Source organism: Lycorma delicatula, chromosome 1, assembly GCF_047948215.1.
Source record: "Lycorma delicatula isolate Av1 chromosome 1, ASM4794821v1, whole genome shotgun sequence".
NCBI classification, from domain to species: domain Eukaryota; kingdom Metazoa; phylum Arthropoda; class Insecta; order Hemiptera; family Fulgoridae; genus Lycorma; species Lycorma delicatula.
The window spans coordinates 230,893,379-230,920,499 of NC_134455.1; the positions used below are offsets into that span (position 1 = coordinate 230,893,379).

General features: G+C 32.7%; 1 protein-coding gene across 7 annotated transcripts in view; it reads left to right on the forward strand.

Annotated features, from left to right (window-relative positions):
• LOC142329471 (uncharacterized) overlaps positions 1-27,121 on the forward strand; it is a 302,863-nt gene that overhangs the window by 207,339 nt on the left and 68,403 nt on the right. For all 7 annotated transcript variants that reach the window (XM_075374158.1, XM_075374152.1, XM_075374144.1 and 4 more), the window contains one exon: positions 25,618-25,805. In XM_075374158.1, the coding sequence (XP_075230273.1) occupies positions 25,665-25,805 (141 nt within the window). In that variant the 5' untranslated portion in view covers positions 25,618-25,664. The remainder of the gene's footprint in view (positions 1-25,617; positions 25,806-27,121) is intronic.

Genomic DNA, 27,121 nt, shown 5'->3' on the forward strand with positions numbered 1-27,121 from the left:
TTCAACTAATATTTTCATTTCGTTTTTGTGTTTTGCGTTTCTTAAAACCTAATTCTTTCAAAATTCTTCTTGAATTCGTTTCACTGCCGTTAAAATTAATTTTAATTTCCAATTCTTTATAGAGATTGTTAACTGTTGGCAGTTCCCCTATCTTTTAGTGAAATTCATTCAAAGTTCGCCTAACCACACCTTTATCAAAATCATCTAATCCGGTAACCGGATTAGAATATTTCTTTTTCTTTTTCGAGGTGATGAACGAATATTCTGGCCCCTCGGATCGAAAAAGTTCTATTTTTTCTTTCCTCAGTCTTTGAACTTGAGTCCTGGAAATACTACGGGCAGCTGTAGTACTCTCTTCACACTTCTGTATAGAAATTAAATGCTTATACTATAAACACACAAAAGTTTATTGCTTCGTAAACAACAGTTGTATCATGTTTATGCTACTAAGAGATAACTAATCATGGTGTTCCAATGTTTCAAAGCAGTAGTACAGAAGTGACGTGCGGGCTGATCATCCAAGCTTACCGTTTCGTGGCGGCTACTGTACGCTCTGTTTAACTTATAGAAGAGTAAAAATCTATTTAAAGAAGGAAGAAATTATTTCGTGAAAATATACTGTCTGTTTTTGGTTAAACTTATAAAGTAAGATATAACTATCGTTCTTCGTTTATTCCTTACCTACGTGGAATGTAAAGGATACCGTCTTGATCATTTATTAGAAAAAATGGAATATAAGAAAGAAAGATATTTTCTGGAAATGTGATTTAAGAAGCTGAGGTTCACTTACGGTTCTTGTACAACAGTAATATTTTTGGTAAACTCTGCCTTACATTATTGTGAGTACTATAAGGATGAGCGTATACTGAGAAAACGTAAATGTTGAAAACGTAAGGGCAAGTATCTGCGAGACAGAGTATAAAAGAAGTGTGTAGAGAGAGAGAAGCTGTTGTAGTTTAGGTCAAATTAGTTTGAAATAGTAGTTACAGCCATCGTGAATGTCGGGTAGCTGGTGAACATTTGTGAGTTATAGGGGAAATTTTTCTCTTTTCTCAATTTCTATTTTTTTTTACTCTTTACCTTACGCTAAATTATTGTTACGTACTTATGCGCATACAAAATAGTAATCCAAATCATGTGGAAAATATGTATATGTATAGCATGAAATAGTATAGTCAAAATGTCTAAATAATGAATTTGTTTTTTCTGTTGTACTTTTTATTATGTCTTGCCTATCTAGTATCGTTAAAACCTTGTTTTTGACCTAAACCTTGTCTTCTATATGTGTGATTTTTCAAGTAATATATTATTCTACTTATTATTACCTTATGTAGATCCGTAGGAATCCGTAGATTGGATCTGGTCCAATCCGTGGGCAAGAGTAAGATGCTGCCAACAAAATTAAAAGCTGTTGCCTTAGAAACGATTACTGAGAGGTACCCTGCTATAGACTGACTTCACGTTTACACCGATGGATCTGCTATTGACGTATGTGGTAACGGTGGTGGCGGAGTTTTCTTTCAAAAATTCCAGATGTCCGAACCGGTGAGAACGATGTCATCAAACTATGACGGTGAAATTCGAGCTATCATACTGGCCTTAAAACAACTAAGATTTGCCTCTGGAAACAGAGCAGTTATTTTTGTTGATTCGTAAACGGCAGTGGGGGCATTTACTTCCCGGTAAGTATGTCTGTTGACGTCCGGCTAGGAAGAGAAATGATGACGGTGCTGCTTCAGGCCGGTTGGACTGTGATGCTGCAATGGATTCCCAATCATCGTGGTGTCTGGGATAATGAGAGGATGGAGAGACTGGCGAAAGAAGATTCCAAGAAACTGCAACCACAGGTCCGGTTCGAATTTAGTACGGTAAAAAGATTATTAAAGAACAAGCTGAAGGTAGAAGCAATCAAAAGACACATGACCAGCAGTGATCTTCATTATTGCTGCCTAGTACGAGAATTCTCCACAACCTTCCGCGAAGTGTGACCGTAGCCTGTTTCAGAATCATTTCTGGACATTACCACAACATTTTTAATTGAAAGGATCTGCAGATAAAGTTATTCATAAAATAATGATATGGACTGCATTTACCATAATTGCAAATAGAGAATAGTTTTTAAATAACAATTAAATAAATTTAATTAGCATTTTAACTTTTTTCCAATTTATTTAAATTTATGTTTTCTTAACTTTTTTATATTAAATTTTTTTATTAAGGAAAGATTCATTCACAAACATTTAAACAAATTCCGAAAACAGAACGAAATTATCTTTATTTTTTTTATATACTGTACCTTACGTAAACCTTTACTCTTTGTGTGAAAAATTTTAGGCGATTTCTAGTAATTTTTATAAAATACACCAATAATGTTAGTGTTGTTCAGCCTTATTTCACCTTCCTATGCACATAATAACAATAAGGATACCTAAAACGAAATTCAAATAAGAATTCTTAGTTTTAAGTTGTTATAGTTAGGTTATAGGTATTAGTTTTACTATTATTATTATTAATTTATTTTTAATGGAAGTAACAATATCAAACTTATCAGTAAATTACTTGTCATATTGATTTATTTTTGCAGACCTTTTTCTAATTACAAAGAAAATAAAAAAATATTAGGCTCTTTTCCTCATTTAAAATAGCCTAATTCATTCAACTAGATTTAATATAATCTGGTTAATATATGTCTTTTTAAGAAACGGTTCAAAATTTACAATCCATAAAAAAATAATTGAATCATATGAATACTCAACTTTGGCGGAGAATATCGGGATAATTCATCAATGTACACCCCACCATCTAGATATACTAATACAAACTTGGCTAGTATACGGTGTTGTATACTGCACTGCTTCGATTTGATTACATAAAAAAATGAAGTTAATTTACTTGAACAACCCCGTAATATTATCGTATAATAGTTTCAAGACGCATACGTTGTCAGTGTAGTATGAAACTAACCAACGTTGATATATTGCACCGGTTAAAGGTAAAAATTTCTCCTATTAGGTATTAGGTTAATTTCTTCCCGCTTTGACAAAATGAGATTTTTTTACGCTGTTAAAAGGAAAGAGAATTTAAGCTTTTAAAAGTAGTGGGTTACTTTTAAAACCTGTGTGAATAAATTAATTTAATATAAATAAATAAATTCCCGAGTAAATTTAATTTAGCTTTACCATATAAGCTACTCTTATTTAAATTTGATGAGAATCTGATGTTTTATTTCATACAAAAAAAAAAAAAAAAATACTATCGTTTAAGGACGTAGTTTGTACACTTCATACTCTTATATTGTAATTGTAAAAATTCAAAAGAATTAAGTTAAAAATAAAAGCAGAAAAAAATTTGAATTCTGTTTTTTTGTTTGATTGACTGTTAAAAGGAGTGAAAGAGTAAAACGAATTGAAAGCAAAAACCCTATTCAAACCTTTTGTACTGTAGTATTAAAGCTAATGCAACAAAAATAACCCATTATTACCATCATTATTTATTAACATTATTCAGCCTATTATCATTATTTATTTCACGGAACGTTTCTGTGATAAATGAAAATGTCTTAACACCATCGATATTTTACCTCGTTGCGGTTTGTCTTGGAAAAGCTATATGTTATGGAGACATAGGAGTGAACAGTGAACTCAACTTGTCTATTTTGTAATGAAATACCCGCAAGACGAGTTGAGTGATGGAAGAGAAGAAATGAGCTCATTTTCCTCTAGGCGAAAAAGAGAAGGGGAGGTATTCTATATACGTTTATATATATATATGTTGTAAACGGAAAGAGAAAACAATGTTTTCACACTCAATCTTATAACCGAGTTGGATCATCTCTGTTGAGTTCTTTTGGCAAAACATTAATATCTTTTAAACCTTTCTTGATTGAATAGAATGAAAGATACAATTTCTTCAGTATCGGCTTTTCTGTCAGTCAAAATATATCGATATGCAGGAGAATATACTCATGTGTATATACAAGTTAAGTTTAAAACTAACGAGTTCCGTTTTTAAAAACATGAACTTTATTTTTACAATTACAATTTGTATAAATGTAATTGTTAGGAATTAATTGTTAACTTCATTCGCTTACATGCAAATGACTTAATACAGTAGAACAATGTATATCGAAGGAGTTCTGTACAGACTTCTTTACCTCATGAGAGTCTAAGTAGTTAAAATAAAGATTATTGCAGTTAAAATAAAGAAGCAAAGGTTGCAGCATTCTTTCACACGGTGGGTTTTCCTGGAAACTAGCCATAGGCAACACATGTGGCATATTATGATGGAATGTAATGCAGCATCTATTATCAGATTATTCTCAGTAATGTAATTTATATATATATATATATATATATATATATATATATATTATTATTAGTTCTCATTTTTAAAAACTTTGTTAATAAGATTTAAAAAATTATTCTACATTATCGCAGTATTATGATTTAATATCATAATAATGTTAACCAGTTACTTTAAAATTTGATTCACTGATTTTTTCATTTGCAGACAAGTAATGAATGTTGGGTGACCGAAACATCGTAATGAATTTAAAACAGGCTTCTATCACCAAATTTACAGAATATCATTATTTTTTTCAGTTACCAATCTGGTTTTTTAACTTCAGCATGATTTTTTACTTAAAATCAGTTAATAAAGTGTTTTAAAAAATCTGATGTGGACACCATATGACTTCCTTTATGCATATTAAATTACATATACACGCTTTTTTTTTAATGAAAAGTACATCAAATTTTATTTCATTAATAACTTCTGATATTTCTTCATATATTTTTTTTATTGTTATTATTGAATTATTATTTATCGTAATTTTTTTTTACAATCAGAGGTTAATAATTATTAATAAATCAATATAATTAAATAAAAAAATTAAAAAAAGGAGATGAAGTCTGATTCGAACCGATGCGCCTTCCCCTTTAAGATTTAAATATTTCGTTAATTAAAATTTCATTTGTTTATCACTCTGAAACCAATGAAAATAAGTACCACCTTTAATATATCGTTGAAAAGCTTTCAACGTGTGCTTATTACTGCAGTTAAGAAAAAGTCCAAAATCTAAATGTTTTGGATTTTGGGATTTTTTGGTTCAGTCGATTGCAATCAAAAGGGTACGTGGACAACTAGATGTTACAACAGCCCTAAAACCAAAATTTCAACATCCTACAGCTAATCGTTTATGAGTTATACGAGATAAATACGTACGTACGTACAGACATCACGCCGAAATTAGTCAAAATTGATTCAGGGGTGGTAAAAATGGATATTTCCGTTGAAATCTAAAAAACTAAATTTTTGGCGATCACAATACTTCCTTTACTTTGTACAAGCAAGTAAAAATGTTAAATTCTTTTAAAAATTTTATAATATCGGTTCTGCAACTTATACTTTTTAATTAATTAAATTGGTATTTGCAGTTAATTTATTTATTACTCTTAGCAGTACATTTAACCAGAATATTTTGTTTTTCTATTGCGATGAAGTCAAAATTTTGTTTGTTTTATTAATTTATTTGCATGACGAAACAGTACACTTTTGTATCGAAAATGATCAGAAACTGTTCAGTTTTATTCCAAAAAAATACTTAAATTATACGTCGTTTTAAAATATTACGAAATTTTTATGTATCTAAATAAACTACATTCGGCGCATCTTTACGAGGGTACTACAGTTACACTCATTACGGACAGTTTGAGAAAACATATTATTTTCCGGAATGTAATTCGCTCTTATTTGAATAAATTGAGGGATAAATGTTAAGTATTTAAATTTAAAAACAAAGGATTTTTTTTTATTATTAGATAACATTGAAAACGTTATAATCACAATTGACTACAATAAGATTATAACAATAATGAAATAATTTAATTAGTATTTTATTTTAAAAATAAATCTACCAAAAAGATTAATAATAAACAACGTGTACGAGGATATAATACTCAATAATAAATATAAGTTTTTTTTTTAAATATTCGGCATTAAAAAGTAAATAAATAATAAAAACATAGAATATTGTTACAATTGTGTGACAGAATTAATCAATCTAACAAGCCTATTTTATATAAAAAGTAAACTGAACAAAACAATCAACATTTAATAATAATTAGTATCATTCAGGATACTATTACATCAAGAACAGCATGCAATTTAATTAGTTTTACATTTTGAAAAGGTAAGTATTTAAATAAAAAGTTAAGAAATTAAAAACAATAATAATAGTAAACAACATACAGGATATAATTACAGAAATAATTGAATTAAACATTTAAAAATACTTATTGATTTAAACACAGATAATAATGACAACAAAACGAATAACATGCAAATTCACGCAAAACCTCCTACAACAACAATGAACTACATAATACACCATTAGAAATAGTAATTAAAATATATATATGATATATATACGTATATATTTTTTTTCAATTACATATAATATAAATAATTATATGTGTATTATATATAATTGATAATAATTATTTAAAAGTCCAAATGCTCATGCAGTTCTACTTTCTGTTTTTTTGTAGACCGTTGCTAAGGTTTTATTTTGTTTTATACAAAATAGTTGATAATTATTTTCCATCAACTTGTCAGCGGCCGTAATAGTTTTAATATGCGGATGCTAGATGAACACTAAATTTAACTAATATCAGGCATGATAAATGGATGTGACCATTCACTTAACAACGCACGCTGTTAGAGTTTTATAGTACGTTGGCGTTAGGAAGGACATCCGGTCGTAAAGATCTCCTAAATCCTTCACCTAATATCATAAAACTTAAAAAAAGAGAGCAGAAAAGACGAACTAGATGAATAAAAAAAAGATTCTATGTGAAAATTTGGCACTGAAGAATGACTCATGTTTTTCTTTTTGAATTAAATTAGTTTGGTATATATTGTATTTTGTTTCTCTGAAATAAATAGAATAAAATAATTGTAATTGTACTAACGTGTTTAACTGAACGCTCTTCATGTGAAACCGGAACATCTGTTGAAATTCAGTCTTAAATTCTTGAATTTTAGCATGTTTTATTCATTGTATCTTTTATTGTCTTACACAAGTATCCCTTCTTATTTCATTACTTATGTTTTCTTCTCGTTACGTAACAAAATAGGATTTCGTATCTTGATTACTTCTCTGTAAGCTTTTGGTAGACAAGAAAAATTGTACTGTACTGTAATTGTGATATCGATTAACTCTGTCTTAAAAATGTTTATTTATGCATTTTTTTATTTGTACAGAAATGTTTTTCGAATGAAGTTTAGGAAACAACTTTAGAAATATCGTGGTTAATGTATTGATATTCAATTTCTTTTTCTTCCTCTTACTGTGGTTGAAAAAACTCTCCACTGTTCGAAATTTATTTCTGTTAAGTTTCTTATTGCAAAATGTTTGTTTGTTATGTATAAGAAGGTAAATAGGTTTTTTACTGTTAATTTCGGAAAGGGACTGGGTTCATTAAATTAGGAAAAATCCTATTAACAAATTCTACATTTTGTTTTTTCTCAATCTGCCTCTTCTTCTTTTCCTTTTTCTTTATACATAAATCCATGTTTCAGCAATAGATTGGGATAATACAACAGCCAAATATAATTTTACGACATTAATATTACATATTAATATATCGCATTGTTCATTTTCTACGTTTTTTCTGATTAGGCCTATCTCGTCAGTTCAACTGCGTAAGAAATACTAATTTCAAGTGATCCATGTCTGTAATAAGTACATTAATTTCACGGTTTTGTGATTTTTGAAGTGCGTACTTTATTTTTAAACAAAAATCATTATTTTTCCAGATAACTTATACTTTCTTTAGCATGATTTCTGATTTTCATGTGGATTACTTCAAGCACTGTAGCCTTAACTTTCTTTTGTTTTTTTAACTATAGTAAACTATTTAAAAATATTACACCTGGTTTCTCGTCTTATAGTACTTGCAGCTTAGTATGTAAGGTGAACTGTCTTTTATTACATTCTTTGGACGTATTGAAATTTATTAATACGTGTTATTATTTTTATTACCATAATCCTTCAGTATTCTATATTTGTATTTACCATATATCTTGAATAAATATTATAATGTTGAATATTAAAAATTTTTTTTGGAGTAATTTCTTTGCTTTTAATAGTAGTGAGAAGGTCACTGATATTCTAGTATTTTACACACTACCTGTAAACAAACATTTGGCCAGTAAAAAATTAATAAACTAAATTTGATGATTGACTATTTATATATTTATTTAGATCAAAATAGATATAAACAAAATAACTAGCTTAGAATTTTATCTAACCGGTTATTCTAACTACTAAAAATCTTCATCTACTTTATAGCAAAAAAATAGCTATGTACAAAATTGGAAGCACGTTTTTTCGCTTTAATCCCACGCTAGCGGTATTATGTAGATTAGTTCACTTAATTTACAAACGAATGTTAATTAATAACTTCGTTTCAGAATTTTATTTATTTATTCTTTATGTTTAATTTCTAGTCATGAATTGCAGATGACGGCTATATATTCATCTGTAATTATTGATTATATGAGAGAAACCTTATTAAAAATAAGTTAATCACCACGTTTGTTTTCGGCACTAACTTCATCATTACACAAATTTCATTGACATCATTAAGCTCGTCAACTTTGTCCGTATCGCATTAGTTACCTTTATCAACAAAGGAGAAAGTAACAAATAAGCGCATAATTCCAATCTTGGTAAAGTTTTCATTATTTAAACTTAAAAACTTCTGGAAGATAAACTATTTTCTTTCGTAGTAATTGTTATTAATGCTTTTAAACCGGTTTTAATTTAATATATGCGTTCTGAAGATATAAATAAGTTTACGTGAGATTGGTTGTATTTACGGTGATAAAAATATTTTACATAGTTAGGTAAAAAATTAATTAGAACAGTTCTGTTGATTGTACGGTAACGATAAACTGGAACAATAATTTTAAGAGCCGGCCTCCGTGGCGCGAGTGGTAGCGTCTCGGCCTTTCATCCGGAGGACCAGGGTTCGAATGCCGGTCAGGCATGGCATTTTCACACACGCTACAAATCATTTATCTCATCCTCTGAAGCAATGCCTAACAATGGTTTCGGAGTTAAAACAAAAAAAAAAAAAAATAATAATAATAATAATAACTTAAAAACTGTCATTTATGCTGAGAGATTTATAAAGATCACGTTTCTCCTTTCCTTTTTGTAACTAAAGGAAGAGTGGCGATTGATAATCGCCTGTGAAAACAACATATAATATTTCTCGCCAGAAATATTTGTATTATAAAATAATAATTTAGGTGTGTATGCACTGTTTGGTATTATGATCTAATTTTTTAACTGACTTTTTTTGGCAATGATGGGATTTTTTTTTAAATATTAAAGTGAACAAGCTTTATTTTATTTTAATAAGCAAGAGTTTGAACATAGTTTTAACAACATCAGTAGACATACACGGAATAGGTCTTCATAGGACGTCCTCCTGAAAAGACAGAAGCTGCCGTGATCACAAAGGCCAAACGAAGACCCACCATAGTGATACCACTAGAAGAACAGTGTCACGACCGGCGGTTAAGTACTTAGGCGTCTGGATAGACGCCCGGCCTTGTTTCGGCACACACGTAAAGGAGGCATGTGAAAAAGCTGAAAGAACAAGGAAGTTAGTTGCTGCCCTTCTCCCGAACTGCCATGGCCCGAAGCAACGAAGGAGGAAACTACTTGTAAGCGTAGTCTATTCAACGCTACTCTATGGAGCAGAGGTATGGAGGAGAGTAACGAAGTACTAAAAGTACAAAGGCATGATGGAGTCCTTACACAGTAGGTGCCGCCTAAGAATTACCGAAGCATACAGGACTGTGTCGAAAGATGCGATAGAAGTACTTGCGGGAATCCTTCCGACAGTTTTGGTAATCGAAATACGGATAAAATTACGTGAGCTTGGGGTTCTCTCCTCCGCAGACAGAAGAAGAAGGACACGTACACTGACGGAGGAGATGGAGAACAAGTGGCAAGAACGGTGGGACGGCAGCACAAAAGGCAGATGGACACACCGCCTGTTGAGAGATGTAAGGCGCTGGCGAGAGAGAGCTCATGGCTTGCTGGATTAAAGCCTTACCCAGTTTATGGCGAGCCATGGGGGATAAAGAGCATACCTTCATAAGTACGGCCTCAACAATGAACAGAACTGCCCGGTATGCAAGGAGGAGGAAACGCCATACCACGTGTTCTTCCACTGTCCGAGATACGAAGGACCTAGGACAGAGCTACTTGATGTACTAGGTAGGGAAGTGATGTTCCAGCCTGAGGAGCTGATGGACATAATGATAGAAAAGAAAGAAAACTGGAAGGCGATCTCTACGTATGTGAAAATCATGATGAGGGACCTCCAAACATGGGAGGAGTCACAAAACAATGGTTGGCGTTCGAGAGTGCGGGGGCGGACAGGTTTGTGAGTGAGCGACTAGGGGGTCCCTCGTACATGTGGGGTTTGCCTTGACGTGAAGAGGCCGCGGACACTCCGCTCCCGTATCTGTTGGCATCCACAGATATTGTGTGACTTTCTTCTTTGTGTGTAGTATGTAGTTACATAGTTACTTGATGCATGGTGATGTTTCTTGTTTGCTGTTGTTTTGCTGTAACTGATGTGCTTCTGTTGATATTGCACTATGACATATGAATGTGTGAGTGGGCGTGTATTCCTTCCAGAAGGAATGCTTCGTTAGCGGTTCCAGGAAGGGTGGTAGCCAGGGGTGGCGGTTTAGTCGGTAGTGCGCAGGTTTACATACGCATATTAATAACATCGTGCGGCACCTGTTAGCGAGCCCGACACTGCTTAAGCGTCCGTAAATGGGATTTCCCACCTCTTTCACAAAAAAAAAAAGAAAAAAAAAGACGTCCTCCTAATAATAATAATGAATATTATCATTAAAAACTACGTAGATTGATAGTAATTACTGCAAATATATTTGGACTTAACTGACTGCTTTCAAATGAGACTTTTAATCTTTAAATCACATAAAAAGTCAGATATAATGAAATAAAGAAAATTAATAAAAAAATAATAATTATGTGGACATCAACCTGAGGTACCAAACTACAATTCCCAAAACAGTTTGATAGTAGGTCTAATTAGGTCTCCTATCGAATGCTCAAACATAACGTATTACAGTAAATGTACTAGCATGCCTTTTAAGTTCCTTGTCTTTAGTGCTGATGGGTAGAATTAATATATGCTGTAATAAATAATATAGTATATTCCTAATATATATATATATATATATATATTTATTTATTTATATGTTTACAAGTGATATCAAAGTATGGAAACTTCAAAACTAAGGGATACGAGGAGGTAGAAAAAAGTGCAGATTTAGATATAAAATTACTACTTGATTTTTTAGAATTGCTTGTCCGCCATATTGAATCAATTTTTTTTAAACAATAAGGTAGATTGTGATATATGATTTTACTGTAAAAGTTTACGAGAAAAATTTTGGAAAACCATTTTTGATAAATGCCTTCCATTTTGAGTTATAAGCAATCAAACTTACAAAAACGGAAAAACCACAGTAGTAATAAACCGAGGTAAAAAGCCCCTCCCTTAATAGCTCTTTTATTTCGCATTATCTTCAGAATTACATCCAGTGACAAACTTTAAACTGCTAATGTTGGAATTAATGACTCAAACGCTAATAATAACAGTCTTCACAATAGTCAATAACCGTAATAATATCGATATACAATACTAATAATTTGCAACATTATTGCAAATTAAAAGGCTAGGTCAACTGATATTATTTACTTTAATTATATATTACTAAAACCCTCTGACTAACAGTCTACGAAAGTAAAACCATTCACAGCTAAAATGCGTAGAAATTCTGGGACGGAAATTCCCTTAACGGCGTTGAAACATTCACAAAAAAATCATTCCTACTTTTATTTCCAGTCATAAATTCAGTTTGACGTTTTAGGCGAAAAAAAAAAAAAAAAAAAAAAAAAACAAGACTGTTACTGATGAAAATTTGTTGCATTCGTTAACGATAGAATAAGACAAAACCAGTAGAGCTTAGGTAAAAGGTATTTAAGCATAAACATATTTAATGAGTTTATTCTTATATTCAGTTATTTCCTGACTTATTCACATTAGATTATAGCTACTACATCATATAATTTATTTTGTTATACCACTACTAATGCAAATGTAAAAAGCCTTACTATTTAATAATAAAATTAAAAAATATAATTATAAAATAATTATCCATATAAAATATAATTTACATTATATTAAATATAAATTTAATTTTGCTGTCTATTAGAAAAAAAACATACTCACGCGTAAGAAAGAAGAGAATTTTTATAGAAAAAATTATTCAATTATTTTTGCATGTTTTTTAGCTTATGTAATTTTAAACATTCGTTAGCGTTTTCATCTCTATTGCAGGCTTATTTTCTTGGATAGTTCTGAATAAAACAAAATTGGAAATTCCAAAAATGAATTTAATAAATTCAATACGTTTAAATTTACCAATCGTTCGGTTTTTTTTTTTGTTACCCTTCATGTTGGTATTCATCAATGTTTTTTGTTCAGCTTTTCACTGCGATATTAGTAAAAAGAGAAAGTAAAGCGATATTAGGGGAAATATATGGTAGAGTACAGTGTCCCATCAGGGAATGAAGTAAGCATGTGAACTGTACAACAGCCTGGAAAAAAATTCTGCTTAAAATTAAATTAATCACTGTATACATTTCAACATTTTGTAATCTATACTTAAACATTAAAATAAATTCATTTGTTTTTTAAATATACATTAAATAAAGACATTAGTACGAGTATTACCTTCGGAGTCATTATGTAGGTAATAATAAAAATACGATAAACTTAATTTTGATTGCTTATAATTTATTTTCACTCAACAGCTACTGAGCGCCAGTAAAGAGGGATTAAATGTACTTAAAATTAATGTTTCAAAATCTGTACACCATTTGTCTACGTTCCTTTTCTTAATTTATAAACGGATTGGATAAATGTATGGATATAGAAATGGTGCGGGGATAAAACTGTACTAAAAAGGCTACGGTAGAACAAATGATATGTTAAATTGATCACCATTAAAGAAACAGAATTTAGCACTTAATAAAAACATTTGTAAAACATTTTAATGCGAAAGGAACAAATGCATGGTAGAAAGGCGGAATATATATGAGAGATAATTGTTTTGAGGATGGAAGCTACTCATAAATAAAAAAGTATGTAATTTTTACGTTGTAACTTCATGAAGAAAGGTGATGACACATTTGCTGTTGTTCATTTGAACATTGTTTTTTGCTACGATGTAAATTTTTTAGCAGACTTTGATAACTTTAATGCCTTTGAAAAAATTTTGAAGAAAAATTCATATTTTTTCCTTTAACTTTTTTTTCCTAATTTTCTGTTACATTACACGGGTAATGTAACGCAAGGTAATGTAAGGGAAAACATCTGCCTTCTCTTATATTTGATCATTTTTACCTAAATACAATATCCAGTGTCTTTTGAAAGAGATTGCAGATAAAAAAAATCATTTTACGATGGAAACTGATTTGCATGTTGCACGAAATATGTCTGGCACATTTTCCACGTGAAGAAATGAAAAGCAAAATTATTTTAGCAAAATTTAAAAAAATCATATCCCATTTATTTAAAATTATAATAGTAATATCAAACACTTGTCATGGAATTACGGAAGTACAACCATATTGAAATAGATTTGTAGGGAATTCGTTTTTTAAAGTAAGATCTCAGTTGTATTAAACAAGTACTTCGTTACATCTGAAAACAAAATTCTCCCTATGTAACAAGAAGGAGGAGGAAGTACTGTAGATTGGTTTAAAAAAAATAGGTTTGGTTTAAAATTTAATTAATCACTTTACATATTCTAAAATTTGATAATTTATACTTTTATTGATAACACTTGCTTAATAAATTATAAATACAACTCTGTAGTTTCTATTTTAATATCTTTAATAAGTTTTGCTACATTTGCTGTGAATGTTTCATTAACTTTTCAGAACATTTTTTAATTTTTGTTCTTGTGTAAATTATTTACATACATTTCAAATTTAATTTTCTTCATTAAAAATGGCCTCGTTATTATTTTTTTATAGATGAGATATAATTTTTTTAAATAAACTCCTACTTTCCTTTTTGGTCAGTATTTTTTTCGCTGTTTCATTAATTTCATGTTTATAATAGCTGAGTAAAAATAAAAAGAATAGCTGATATGAAAGAAGCTGTTTCCCCTATTAGTAGGCGGTTTATAATTTGTGACGATGAGAAACGAAAACTAAACGTGATGAACCACGTTTTTATTGTCACTTATTGTTTGTAGTCTAATACGACTTTTTTTATGAGTGTACCAAGATCCGCTGTTAACTAAACTATCAGGATCTCAATAAAAGCTTATTTTTTTTTTAAATTTAACCTTACACAATGTAGTATTGCTTAAGAATTAACTAATTTTTATATAAGAACTAGATTCCTGTGAAAAATTAATGGTAAATGTATCAATTTCAATAAAATAATTATTTTAAGAAATATTTTTTGTGTCATAGCCTTATAATGAAATGAAATCAGTTATATTTAATTATTTTTTTCTGTTTAAGTAGGTTAACTTGTTACTTTACTCATTATGGAATTCCTCTCTAAAATCAATGTAAATTAAATCCTCATAATCTACGTTTGGTAATTTTAATATGCTTATTAGGCAGTATAATTTAAATATTATTCTTTTACAAAAATAAACTTTATTTACGGTATCTGTACATGTACTGTATATGGTTTTAAGTCGATGTGATTTAAAATTAACATGGCGATCTAACCGTTTTAAATTTTGAAAATATATATTCACCGTATTCGGTTTTAAGAAAGCGATGCTTAATAAATTTTATAGTATATCTGATCGTGAAATAATTAAAAATTTGAATTGCAAACAAGTAACACACACATCACACTTGCATGGAGATATACAAATAGAAAGAGTATAAAAGGTTTTTGATAATGATATATGAGCTATCTTTCTCTTACAATATTAGTGTATTATTCGGCTTTGAACATGTTTACTTGGTACGTAACAGATTAATATAAAAAAAATAAATAATAGCTTGGAGAGCCTTTACTTTTAAGATCCTGCAACCCGCATTTAAGACTGAACTCCCTTTTATGTTGTAAACAACCAAATTATAAGAAGTGGTTTTTAATTTAGATTGAAATTAAATTAAAGAATAAATAGAAATGCTATTAAATGCCGCTTCTTAGTCGGAAAACTATTGAGTATAGTGACGTTAAAAATGATCTGGATTTGTGGTTTTTCAAGGAATTCTCTTAGTAACAATCATACATAATTCTAAGTTTCAGTGAGTGTGAAAATTCAGAAAAGAAGAAGCATATTTAGGAGGTTTCAGGTATTTATCCCTTTCGATAAATTTGGATAATTTAACATAATTATTAAAAAAAATTTCAGCCGAATAATAATTGATGTAAATAAAAATATAAACCGATTTTTATTTTTTGGTTAATTAGGAAATGAAAATAGTAACACATCCGGATTCTATTTTCTTTGTGTGTTTTCAATTACGGGGTTGTTATTTTTGAACATATAGCAAGCTCGTGTGATACTGGAAGTAATGATTCTTTGGTTTGGGGACACTGTGATGAGTGAGTGAATCGGAGAAATTTGTTAGTCAGTATTTAAACTCCGCAGAATGACGTGAAGAATAGATTACAGAAATATTGGTATTATTTTATAATTTATACGCTATTGTTTGGCAATGTAATAAGTTCGCTCGCGCCTATATGCACTGAGTGATTCAGGAGAAATGTAAAATAACCTGGGAACTGATTCTAGAGTTTAAAATAACGAAAAAATCTCATTCAAGGATATATCCAAAAACGCATTGTTATGAAATTAAAGCTAGCGAAAACTATCGCCCGGATTTCAGTTCCTCCGGTGAAATGAGATCATACTAAAACTTTTAAGAAGTTATATAAGGGGTAAACATGATGGTTTCGTATATTTTTTGACCTGAAAGATAGAATAACTGGTCCCAGAACTATTTTTCCATAGTTTTTATGATGTTCAATGTAAAACAGAAAAATTTGATGACGAAAAACAAGTTTGTTTAGGTTTGAAGTACAATAACATTGTTAAATGACTAAGAAAAGCGTAAATTTTATTATCAAAACCTGTAGAGAATTTAATTTTGAGAAAATTGATGTAATAAAGTCTGCGAATAATAAAAAAAAAATCATCAACTTTTATTATTAAAAACGAAACAGAACAAAACTTTTTTTTGGCTCAATAACAATTATAATTACAATCGGTTCTCTTGCAGAGCCATAAGTAAGTTTTGTGACAAAAACACGTGACAAGGGAGTCCTTAAGGAACCCCCAAAATTAGTAATACACAATAAACAGTTGCAAGTAAACTTAAAGTCCAATATGAAATTTCAAGCAGTCATAAATCACAAAAAATTAATTTCAGCACCATATAGTCCACAAAAAAAAGAAAAAAAGATTAGATAGGACACTACTAAACTTGACGGTATTAGATTCCAAACTGTTACGCAGGCCCTAAGTCGAGTACATGGACACGTCTCAATCGGCGGACGTCCCTGCTGTTATCAAGTAGATTAATTGCAAAGTGGTTTACATGATCCTCAAGTCTCTGCAGGTATTTAACACCGCGCTGTTATACAATCTCACGAACCGACGGAAGCTCCAGATAATCGTGAATCTCATATCATTCCGCGTGAACCATGGCGCTTCGGCAATTACCCTCTCTACATTGTTCTGAAATCGTTGTATAATTTCCACGTTACTAGTACTAGCCGTTCCCCACAATTCTACACCGTAAATCCACATTGGGCGCAGGATAGCCTTGTAAATTAAGTAAGATCTTGTTGGATGACGTGAGGCCTGAGTTTCTCCGAAGCAGCCAATGAAGTTACCTTACGTTCAGCTGAACCTTACGTTCAGCTGTTTCCTCTTCATCCTCAGGTGACACTTCCAGGTCAATCGCCGATCGAGGTGAAGTCCCAGGTATCCCACAGTCTCCGTTTGCGGGATCAAAACACCATCAAAGTACACACCGGGACAGTCACCCCTCCGCATAGGAAATGGGACGTGCGTCGACTTACCTTGATTAACTTTAATCCTCCACTTTTTCTGACACATACAGACACGCTCTAGCGCCATTTGTAGATCCTGTGAGGCTAGGCTAGGGGTTTCGTTAACGGCCAGGATAGCAGTGTCATCGGCTAACATGGCAACGATGCAATCATCCAGGACAGGAATGTTTGCAGTGAATATGGAATACAACATAAAGCCCAACACAGAGCTCTGAGGGACACCCGACCTAATCTCAAAGAATCTTGAAAACTCGTCATTACATTTCACCTGAGCAAAACGCTCCTCAAGATAATTCCGCAAGACTAGAAAGTAGGGTTGAGGAAAATGTAGCTTTAACATATAGAGAAAGCCAGGTATCCATACCTTATCAAAGGCCTGTTGAATGTCTAAGTACGCCGCCGAGCAGAATTTCCGCTCCTCCAGACACCCACCGATGATCCTATGGGATTGTACGATTGTGGAATGGTAACAATCCGAACTGGTGGTCCGGTATTATCCCCTTACTCTCCAACACTGGCCGAAGCCTGTGCAGTAGTAGCTTCTCAAAAAATTTAGATAAGACCGGTAATAGGCTAATTGGTCTGTAAGAAGAAAGTTTCTGTGTAGGCTTCCCTGGCTTCAAAATAATCACCACCTGCGACACCTTCCATTCCGCTGGAAAGTAAATCTTCCTCAGAACAGCGTTAGGCATTGATTCCTAATGTACTCAATGTCTTTAAGGGGTAGCATGACAAGTATTTTGTGCGTTACTAAGTCAAAGCCCGGGGCCTTCCTTAGTCGTCTTCCTTGGTTGACTAATTTTCAGTATTTCCTTTGTAGAGATTTTAATCGATCTGCTGTTTAATTGATCTAGCTGATTGGCATCGGGCTCTCATAGAAGTTGTTAACATTCATATTACCGGGACCCTCTTCATTGGAGTGTCGGAACGTTACCTCTAGGTGTGAGGCAAACAGATCGGCCTTTCCTTTGTCAGTCCTCGCCCACGGTCCAGTACGCCTCTGTAGGGCGGGGAGTGTTCCTCGTGATCGTTGCGGTTCCTTCGTAGCCTTCCATAAGGAGCATCCGTCCCCATTCAGGTGAGAAAGATTTCCTACGTACTCCTTGAATGTCTCGTCCCTGATAGTCCTCAACAACCTCTTCAGCCTCCGCGCCGTCCTATTAAGAAGATTCCTGTCTTCTGGCCTTCTGAAACTGCCAATTTCGCCGAAGACGCCGCTTCGAGACAATTAGTTTTGTCACTTCCCTCGGGTAGGTATTGTCTCTGGCTGCGTGTAAATATTCAGGTGTAGACCGCCATGCCCCCTCTTGCATTACCGACGTCAAAAGTTACGTCGCGTAATCAATATCCCCGGAGGTACCGAGTGGAAACGGGTCAGTTAGTTTCTCTATGATCCAGTTCTGGTAAGAAACCCAATCCGTTCGTCTCGTATGAAGAATAGACCTCCCTTTCCTCCTTATCACTGTCGTGCTCAATGTAGGTAGAACGAGCGAGTGGTCCGATGATGAATCATAGTTGTTCTCCACTAGAGTGCATGCTGATGACTTACCCGAGGTGACAAAAAAGTCAAGCAAATCCGGGATCTTCGTATCTGTTTGCATCCGGAGGTTCGTCAGGTCCGTCAGGCTGGAATCCCGATATCACGTCCAGGTGCAGATTTTGAACACATCTCCTCAGCGATCTACCCCTGTTGGTAGTTAACCGGCAACCCCACAATGGGTCTTTCGCGTTCCAGTCTCCTACGGTAATAAATCTAGAACCCACAGTTGCAAAGTAATCGGAAAACAACTTATCAGTTACAGTATTGCGCGAAGGGTATTACACCGCGACAGCCTAATAGGCCCCAACCAGTCTGTAATTTCAACCGTAATTGTCTGAATCTTTTTTTTTTTCCCCCTACTTCCCCGGGCCGGATATCCATTCAAGTATGCGCAGCCCGGAAAAGTGTCCTTTAAACTCAAAGGAGGCCTCCCCACCCGCCGGCTGTACGTCCGGCACGGCAGGTCAGCCCCCCGGTTGGATTTTTTGTTTTAATGTGCCTGCCTCAAACCCCCCCGACAGAGAACCAGGCCCGACAAAGCCGTCCCTAGCCCCCGCCGAGGGAACCTGGTCTCGGTCTTTTCATTACCCAGTTGTTATGATCCCCAAACGAAGGAATGATCTTCTCCTCATAGCTGCTTGCCTTAACGAAAATATTAAACTTCTAAGTTACCACGGGGCCTCAATGGCCTCTTAAAAGGGCTACATCATCTTTAGCCTTTAGCACTATCTTGGCAAACTCCTCCATTTTGTTCCAATTATCAGCGGATCGCAGGAGAAAAAGAAGCAGATTCTCCGGATTTAATTCTTGTAGCCCTGCACGTCGTCTATGTATAGTCCATCTATCACAGTGGAACAGAGTATGTTCGGCAGTATCCGAATCCTGGCAGAACATGCAAATAGGTGCTGGTCTTCTACCGAATCGGTGTAAATAATATTCGAAGCTACCATGCCCAGAAAGTATTTGAGTAAGATAATAACCAACCTCCCAACTTTAGAGCTGGGTCTATAATGACACCATGATATTTTGTTACTGCCACACGGTCTAGTCTGCGATCGCCCACGCGGAGATTTAGGCCTCTGAGTCGCCTTCTTCCAGCCAGAAAAATATAGGGACATTTATCTTGTCCACACTGCCCTCACTAGCACGCCCAGCTGCCACAGCATACGTTTTATGGAGAGATTCAGGCTTCGCCTTGACTGTCCTCCGACCCCACGACCCAATGAAGGGAAGTTTTTATCATCAAGCGCGGGACCGGCCACCTTGCAGCTTGTGGATTCGACTCTCAGAGCAAGCTGTGAGTTCTAATTAGCCTTCTGCCTACGCTTCCTCTCCAATATCTCTTGATATACTCTGCAGTCTCGTTAGTTTGCCGGATGGTCGGACTGACACGAGGCGCAGGTTGCAGGAATGCTCCTGTTCTTCCTGGGACAGTCAGCTGTCCGATTGCTTTCTCCACATTTCACGCAGCGGAAAGGCTTCATACAATTGCTCTTAGTGTGCCCATATTGCTGACACCTCATGCACTGCACGAGGCTTGTAGGCTTCCGTGACGTCTCGAATGACACTCTGCAATTGGCAATATACTGTAATTGAAAGATAATCTTATTGCTCTCCTGTGGCTCCAGGTTCACGAAGAAAATCGATATGGGATCCTCAGTCATCCTGCGGCGTGCATTTATCAAGTTCTTCACCCGATGCCCGTGGCCTTCGATTTCGTCTTTTATCATCCCCAGTGAAATAGAGCGGTGCAGGTTTCTGAATACATCACGAAGGGCTCGTTGATCCTTCCTTGTGAAAGTATGAACTATCATACTGTGTTCTCGAACATCATGTATAGTCTTCTTGTACGCTTCGATGTCGCTAGAAATTATTCTCAGCCGCTTACCTACAACCAGTCGAATGCCGTAATCACTCTTGCACACGGCCGCTTTCAGCAGCTCGTACATCTTCAGCACGTCGTTTATTCCGTAAAGCACAATCGGAGAAGGCTTGACTGGCTCAGGTCGGTTTACAGCATCCGTACCTAGTGGAAGGCTACTAAATCTATTCGATAGTGGTAAGTCGCCATTGCTAGGACTACGATTCACTCCTTGTCTCGTTGTCTCCTTGTCTCCTTTTATCGTCCTCCACTGACTAGTAGTAGGCTGGGATTCCATTGTTATACTTTCGTTATCACTCAAAACACCTGACAGATTGTTTGCCAAGTGGTCTCTAATAAGATTTTGCGCGAAGCCCTCCATGGGTCCCTATCCAACAACGATAACGGACCACGTTAACTGGACGGTACATGACAACCTACAATGTCAGATGGCCCCTCGTCTACCATATCTGCCGAGGGTAGCTGATTGATACCGTGTAAAACCTAAGCGTACATAAACATAAACGAAACTAGAAACAATAAAAAGTAAACAAAGAAGTAAGCAAAAAAGTAAACAAACAAAGAACACTCTTTAGCAACGGAGCGGTGGAACGAAAAGATCCTCCAAATTTATGACTGAAAAGAAACAAAAACCTTATACCTAATGATAATTAAGCTCCAAAACGCAACCGCAGATTAAAAGAGAACGGAACATAACTCAATATAACACAAAAATAAATTTTAGTTAGAATACACAAACACACGACTATCTCAAAGAACAGCTGAGAACAAAACTTAACAGAAAAATATTATCAATTTGTAAAAATTAAAAACAGCCGTTTTTATTACATTAAATTTAGAACTTGAAAAATTAGATTGGTAACACTAACTGCATACTAAGAAATTAACTTGAATACTAATGTCATGTTTTTCCTTTCATCACTATGCACCGATTGACGTTCAGATGATACATGAGCGCTGAGAAGTGTATCATTCTCAAAAAGATTATACCTTACGGTTTGGATCTATTCGTCCAAAATACCTACATCGGTATTCTTCATCTCAGTTGGATTACTTTCATCGCAAAAGCAGTCACAAAAATCGTATCAGCATATTCTGTATGAGTGAAGGAAAGCGGCTTTTCAAACAAAGAATTTCACTTTTTTAATTCAGATACAACTGGAAAAATCTAGGTACAGTTTAGAGTATAAAAAACACACTACTTAACTTGTTTCTCAAAAATAATTAAACACAATCAAAATTATATCAAAAACAACAAATCGCCTAACGTTTATTATTAACATGCAACCAGAATTTTATAACAATAATAAGTAATATTCAAACTAATTTCGAAGTATATTTCTGCGATATTGCTAAACTGAAATAAAAAAATAAGTAGAAATAACAATAAATTTTAATATAATAAGTTATATTTTGCTGTTAATGGGGTGCAATTTGGGGTGCTTAGTTGTTTACTAACGTTAAATATACGTATTCAGTACCAGTATGCTGTTATCTTAGTGCGTGATTGTATATATATATATATATATATATATATATATATATATAAAATCATTCATACTAATTGTAACATTTTTAAATTGTGTAGGTTAAGTTTGACCCACTGTCAAAACCAAATCAATATACGAATTTCACTAAAAACGGGTTAGCTTTTCCGAAGTTTTACTTGTACCGAAATATATAGAAAAGTTTAAGTTCAACTTGTAAATTGAATTATTTGAAGAGAATATTTTAGTATCATCGAAAATTTTATATATTTCTGTTCTGTTTCTTGATAATTACGATTAATTATTGATTACATTCGTAGGAAATAATATTTAGAATGTTATTTAATGATAAATTGATAATGTTATTAGATTTATATTTTAGAACTCTATTATTTCCAGTTCCCCTTGCAAATTTCTTTAAATTTTTCTAAAAACAGATTATGTTTACATGTGAAAATGAAGATCATTCATGTGATTGGTTTTGAGCAGACCTGATTTATTTTTTTTATAATTTTAGGCCTATGAATAACAATCATAAAGCTGCAAACGAGTGTCAATGAATTTTGCCAAATTAGATGATAAATGGTTTGAGTAACGCCAGTTTGGGATATTTTATATTCCCATTTTTGAGGCGGAATTCCTGCATTCGTATGTATTTTGAGTCATTCTGTCAGATAATGAATTATGATGGTTATGTGTGTGTGTGAGTGTGTGCGCGCGCATGTAGGTAATGTTTAGAGTCAAGCCTCTTCTTTTTCTCTAAGTAGGTCTCGCTGACGAATGTTCCAGAAGTATTGAAATCCAATTAAAAGTAACTAAATTATTTTTTTGTGGACTTGAAACAGATCATGCTGTATTAGAGAATAGGTGATAGGCGATGTCAACAGTCACCGCTAGAGAATTATAATTGTTGATTGATCAAGGTAGATCAATCATTGTTATAAATTTTATTAATAATAATTATTATACAAAAAAATAATGTATTTTAAATTAATGAGATAAATTGCTGAAAAACGAAATTTTTCAAGGCGATCTCATTTTTATGTACTAAAATAACTGACAAGTATATTTTGACAAAAAACGTAAAAGAAGAAGGCTTTATCTAAAAATAACAGAAAACGTAGATGTGGACAAATGGAATAAAATGTTTTTTATCTTCATGATGAAAAAGGAAACCACGAAAACTTTAGTGCGTGAAGTTAAGATTTTAAGTAGATTTTAAGTGAATTTTAAGATTTTAAGATTAGTTAGGTGCGCTCGATTTTAAGGATTTAAAATTTTTGTACCGCATTTATGGATCAATGCTTGGAAATCTAAAGATTTTCCTTGCATTGTTTAGGTTAACGGCCAACCGTTTGTCAAATTTCAAATTTCTTGGTTATTGTTGTGTAGCGTTTTACGGTAAAGACAGAGAACAGCGTAGAAATGAAAGATGAATGACACGTACATGCGGTTTTCTATAATTACAAGAATTCTTCTCAATCCTTCCGAATTTAAAATAAGTTGTTTTCTGGTTGTAGCACTGAGTATTTATTGTAATTCTTGTCTAATATTATGTATTTGAATGTGAGCACAGCTGTCATTAAAACTGAAAATTTTGTATGAAACAACGTTTTAGTTTGCAGCTTCAGCGAATAGATTTACTGTTCTAATCACATTTCAATCTTGTAACCGTCCTTATTGTTACATTAAACCTTTAAAACTTATACATTTTTGTATTAATTCGTTTCTAAATGCTGTTTCTAATTGTTTTTACGTTTATAATTTCTTTGAAAAAGCTTAGTTCGTCTAACATCGTTGATCAGTCTGACTTCATAAGTTCGAGTATAATAATAAATATAATATATAACATCTTCTATACACAGAAGACGTATAGAAATTATAGGTCAATTTTCACACGGAGCGTCTATTATTATATTTAAGATACAATGTATATTATATAAAGTGTGTTGAGTAAAAGTAGCTTAAATATTGGGTTTATAACAATTAGCAAAAAATATTGTATACAGTATTTTTATAATAGTCGGCTATCTTTATCAGATGTCAGATCTATGTCTACTCTGTTTTCTCTAGAATTATTTAATCATTCGATTTACTAACAATTAAGTCCGATTTATTTCCACGTTTAATAGTTCAGATGTATTTAAATTTTTACGTTTTATATTTTTAAGTTACTTTTATAAATGTATACGGTTTTCTATATGTAGGTATGTTTTTATTGTATAAAATATCGTTAAAAATTACTTCAGCAGCGAAATAAATAAAGTTCATTCAACTTTTCAAACACTGAATGTTTTCTAGTAGATATTGTACAGCTTATTTCAACCCCTGTAAAATTTTTCCCTGAGCAATTGTTTTCTTCCTCTCCTTCATTATACCTCACCGGTGTACTCTTCTTAATGAGAAGGATCTTTAGTACCGTCCAAGCGTTCAGTTTTCTTTTTACTAAGTTTTTTATAAGCTATTCGGATGTCGCAAGAGATAAGCTGCTTACTGGGTATCATTTTAAATTGGATGTTCGTTAATTACAAAATTTTGTGTTCCTTTTCATAAAATTTTAAAATTTTTTTATGGTTATTTAATGTAAGGGAATAGTAAAGGTTTGTTGACAATAAACATAATATAAACTTGTTATGGTTATATAGGTGTCCTGTTATTGGTATTTTAATGTAAGTAAATACTATTGTTGACATTTAAAATATCCCTTAATAGCATGTAATAACATGATGTTATTTCTTTATATCGAGCAATTTTTCCCCGCTTCAACAACAACAACAACAACACGCGCGCACGCATACACTAAATCATCTTTTATTTTACGTTATTCATTATTTTATTAGGAGTTTCCAGGACCCATTTTATTATATAGGAATACCCAGAAACTGTCATTTATATTTATAGAAAAAAGCTGAAAACGTGGTTTTTACGCCTTTAATTTGGTGTATGTATTTTGAGCTCTATAATTACGTTGAGAATTTCTGTAAAGTATGTAGTTTCCATCTTTTAAAATTTAGAATTTATCTTTACCTTTTTCAAATTTCAAATCACTTCCGTAATTATTTCGGCGGTAGAAGAATTTAAAAAAAAGATACTGCAGCTTAAATAATAGGATCCACATAATTCTTTTAACAGTATTAAAAGGTTTATGTTAGAAATTTCAATTTAAAAGAATAAAATATATCAAGAAACCACAAGTGATATTTTTAAACGATTTTATGTCATAACATTGTTTAATTTTAGGAATAATGTGTCACTGTGTTTTAAAAGAAATAAGACAATTTTAAATAACAATTTTTTTATTCTTTACAAGAATTTACTTAAAAATTACATATAACAAAAAAATATTCTTATTAGATTTATTAAATCAGTGGTTTTTACTTTAATGACATTTTACCGTTAGAAGTTATGAAAACTTTCGCAGACTTTTGAATACGTTTTTATATCTCGATTCTATGACAGAACAGTATTACAGATGCAATTTTATTACTAAATTTTAATCTTTCACTGGTAAAATTGTTGTAGGAGGCCTTGCATGTAGCCTAGAGGAGAATAAATATTACCATATTACAATGAAGAGTCCTGATGAGGAGGACACGAGAGATATCGCTCTACATGATCCGGCTGAAGTGGTACGAACTGCCAATCTTCTTGTCGATGAGGTGATAGCCAAAGCTCATGAAGAGGCATTAATCAAGTATCAAAAGAAACAGGTAAAAATTATTCTGTACCTTAATTATTACATGTTTTTAATGGTTAGATTTAATATCAAACTTATTATATAGTTCTGTTTCTTTCTAAAATTTTTTTTTATCCTTATTAACCACCCCGGGGGTAACTGGCATCACTTTCTAAAAATATTAATAATTTTATAAAGATGACTAAATAAATCGTGTACCAGTGTTGTCAGGTAGTCCTTCGTTTAACCAGTCATAAAGTTTCTCTTTTCGTGATGACAATTCGGAAGGTATAGGTAAAAATACGGAAATAAGTTGCTTGTCAGGATCAAGGATTTTTTTTTAAATATTGTGTCGAGCGAAAATATATAGTGAAATTTAAATTTACTTTTTCTTTAAAAGGAAAAATAATTGATACATCTGAGAAAATCAAAGCGTAATTTAAGAGGAAAAAATAAAGATTTTATCTTCGTGATGAAAGTCAGTATTAGCTGCTTGATTCCTCGTATATATTTAAATGAAGTTGTCCAAAACCTGCTTCATGGGGGTGAAGACATCAGGAGTAACAATTGATATTATCTACGTGATCCGCTGTTTCAAGTGACAGATATCATTGGTGGGTACATGTTTTCTTCTTCACAAAACCTCTAAAGTAAAAATAGTAAAATAGTGAGTAAGATCAGGAATCTGATCGGAATAGTATTTCCATTCGTTTTCTCACCGTTGGGCAAATGTCTGTTTCATTGAGGAAATTACGAAAGCAGTTTGAGAAGTGCGAAAGAGCATCCTCTTATTCAAAGATGACGTTTTCTCCTATTTCATGAAACCAAATATTTGATCTATTTCCAAATAATTTTCAGATTTAACACTGGGTTAGAAAGGAAAAGAAATGATCTGATTCTCGTTCTTGCTCAAGAATATAGCAAACTTTTACCTTTAGATAATTGCTTCATGCTCAGTGATTTTATGTGAATTTTCTGCAGCTCATTGCTCAAACTTTCACATTCTGTCTCTGTAAGTGACCAGAGATTTAAAAAATTGATCTCATCATTTCTTTCTATCTAAAATGCTTTCGTCAAAAAACTTCAATGAGAAGGAAATTTACTGAGAAGGTACTTCACCTGGATATAACTTAAGCAACAACTGGAGTTTTTGTGCTGTAAAACTAAGGCGTTTTTTGGACAACTTATGACAGATGTTTTTGTTAGTTTTCGATACGAGCCTATTTTCAGGACTATAAAGATAATTTTCTCGAATTGTTTCAATTTTTTCTTCCTGCAGGAGGACCTACCAAAGTGTTTCTTATCCAATATTCTTTAGTTTCTTGCCAGTGGCTAATGTTTTTTTTCGAC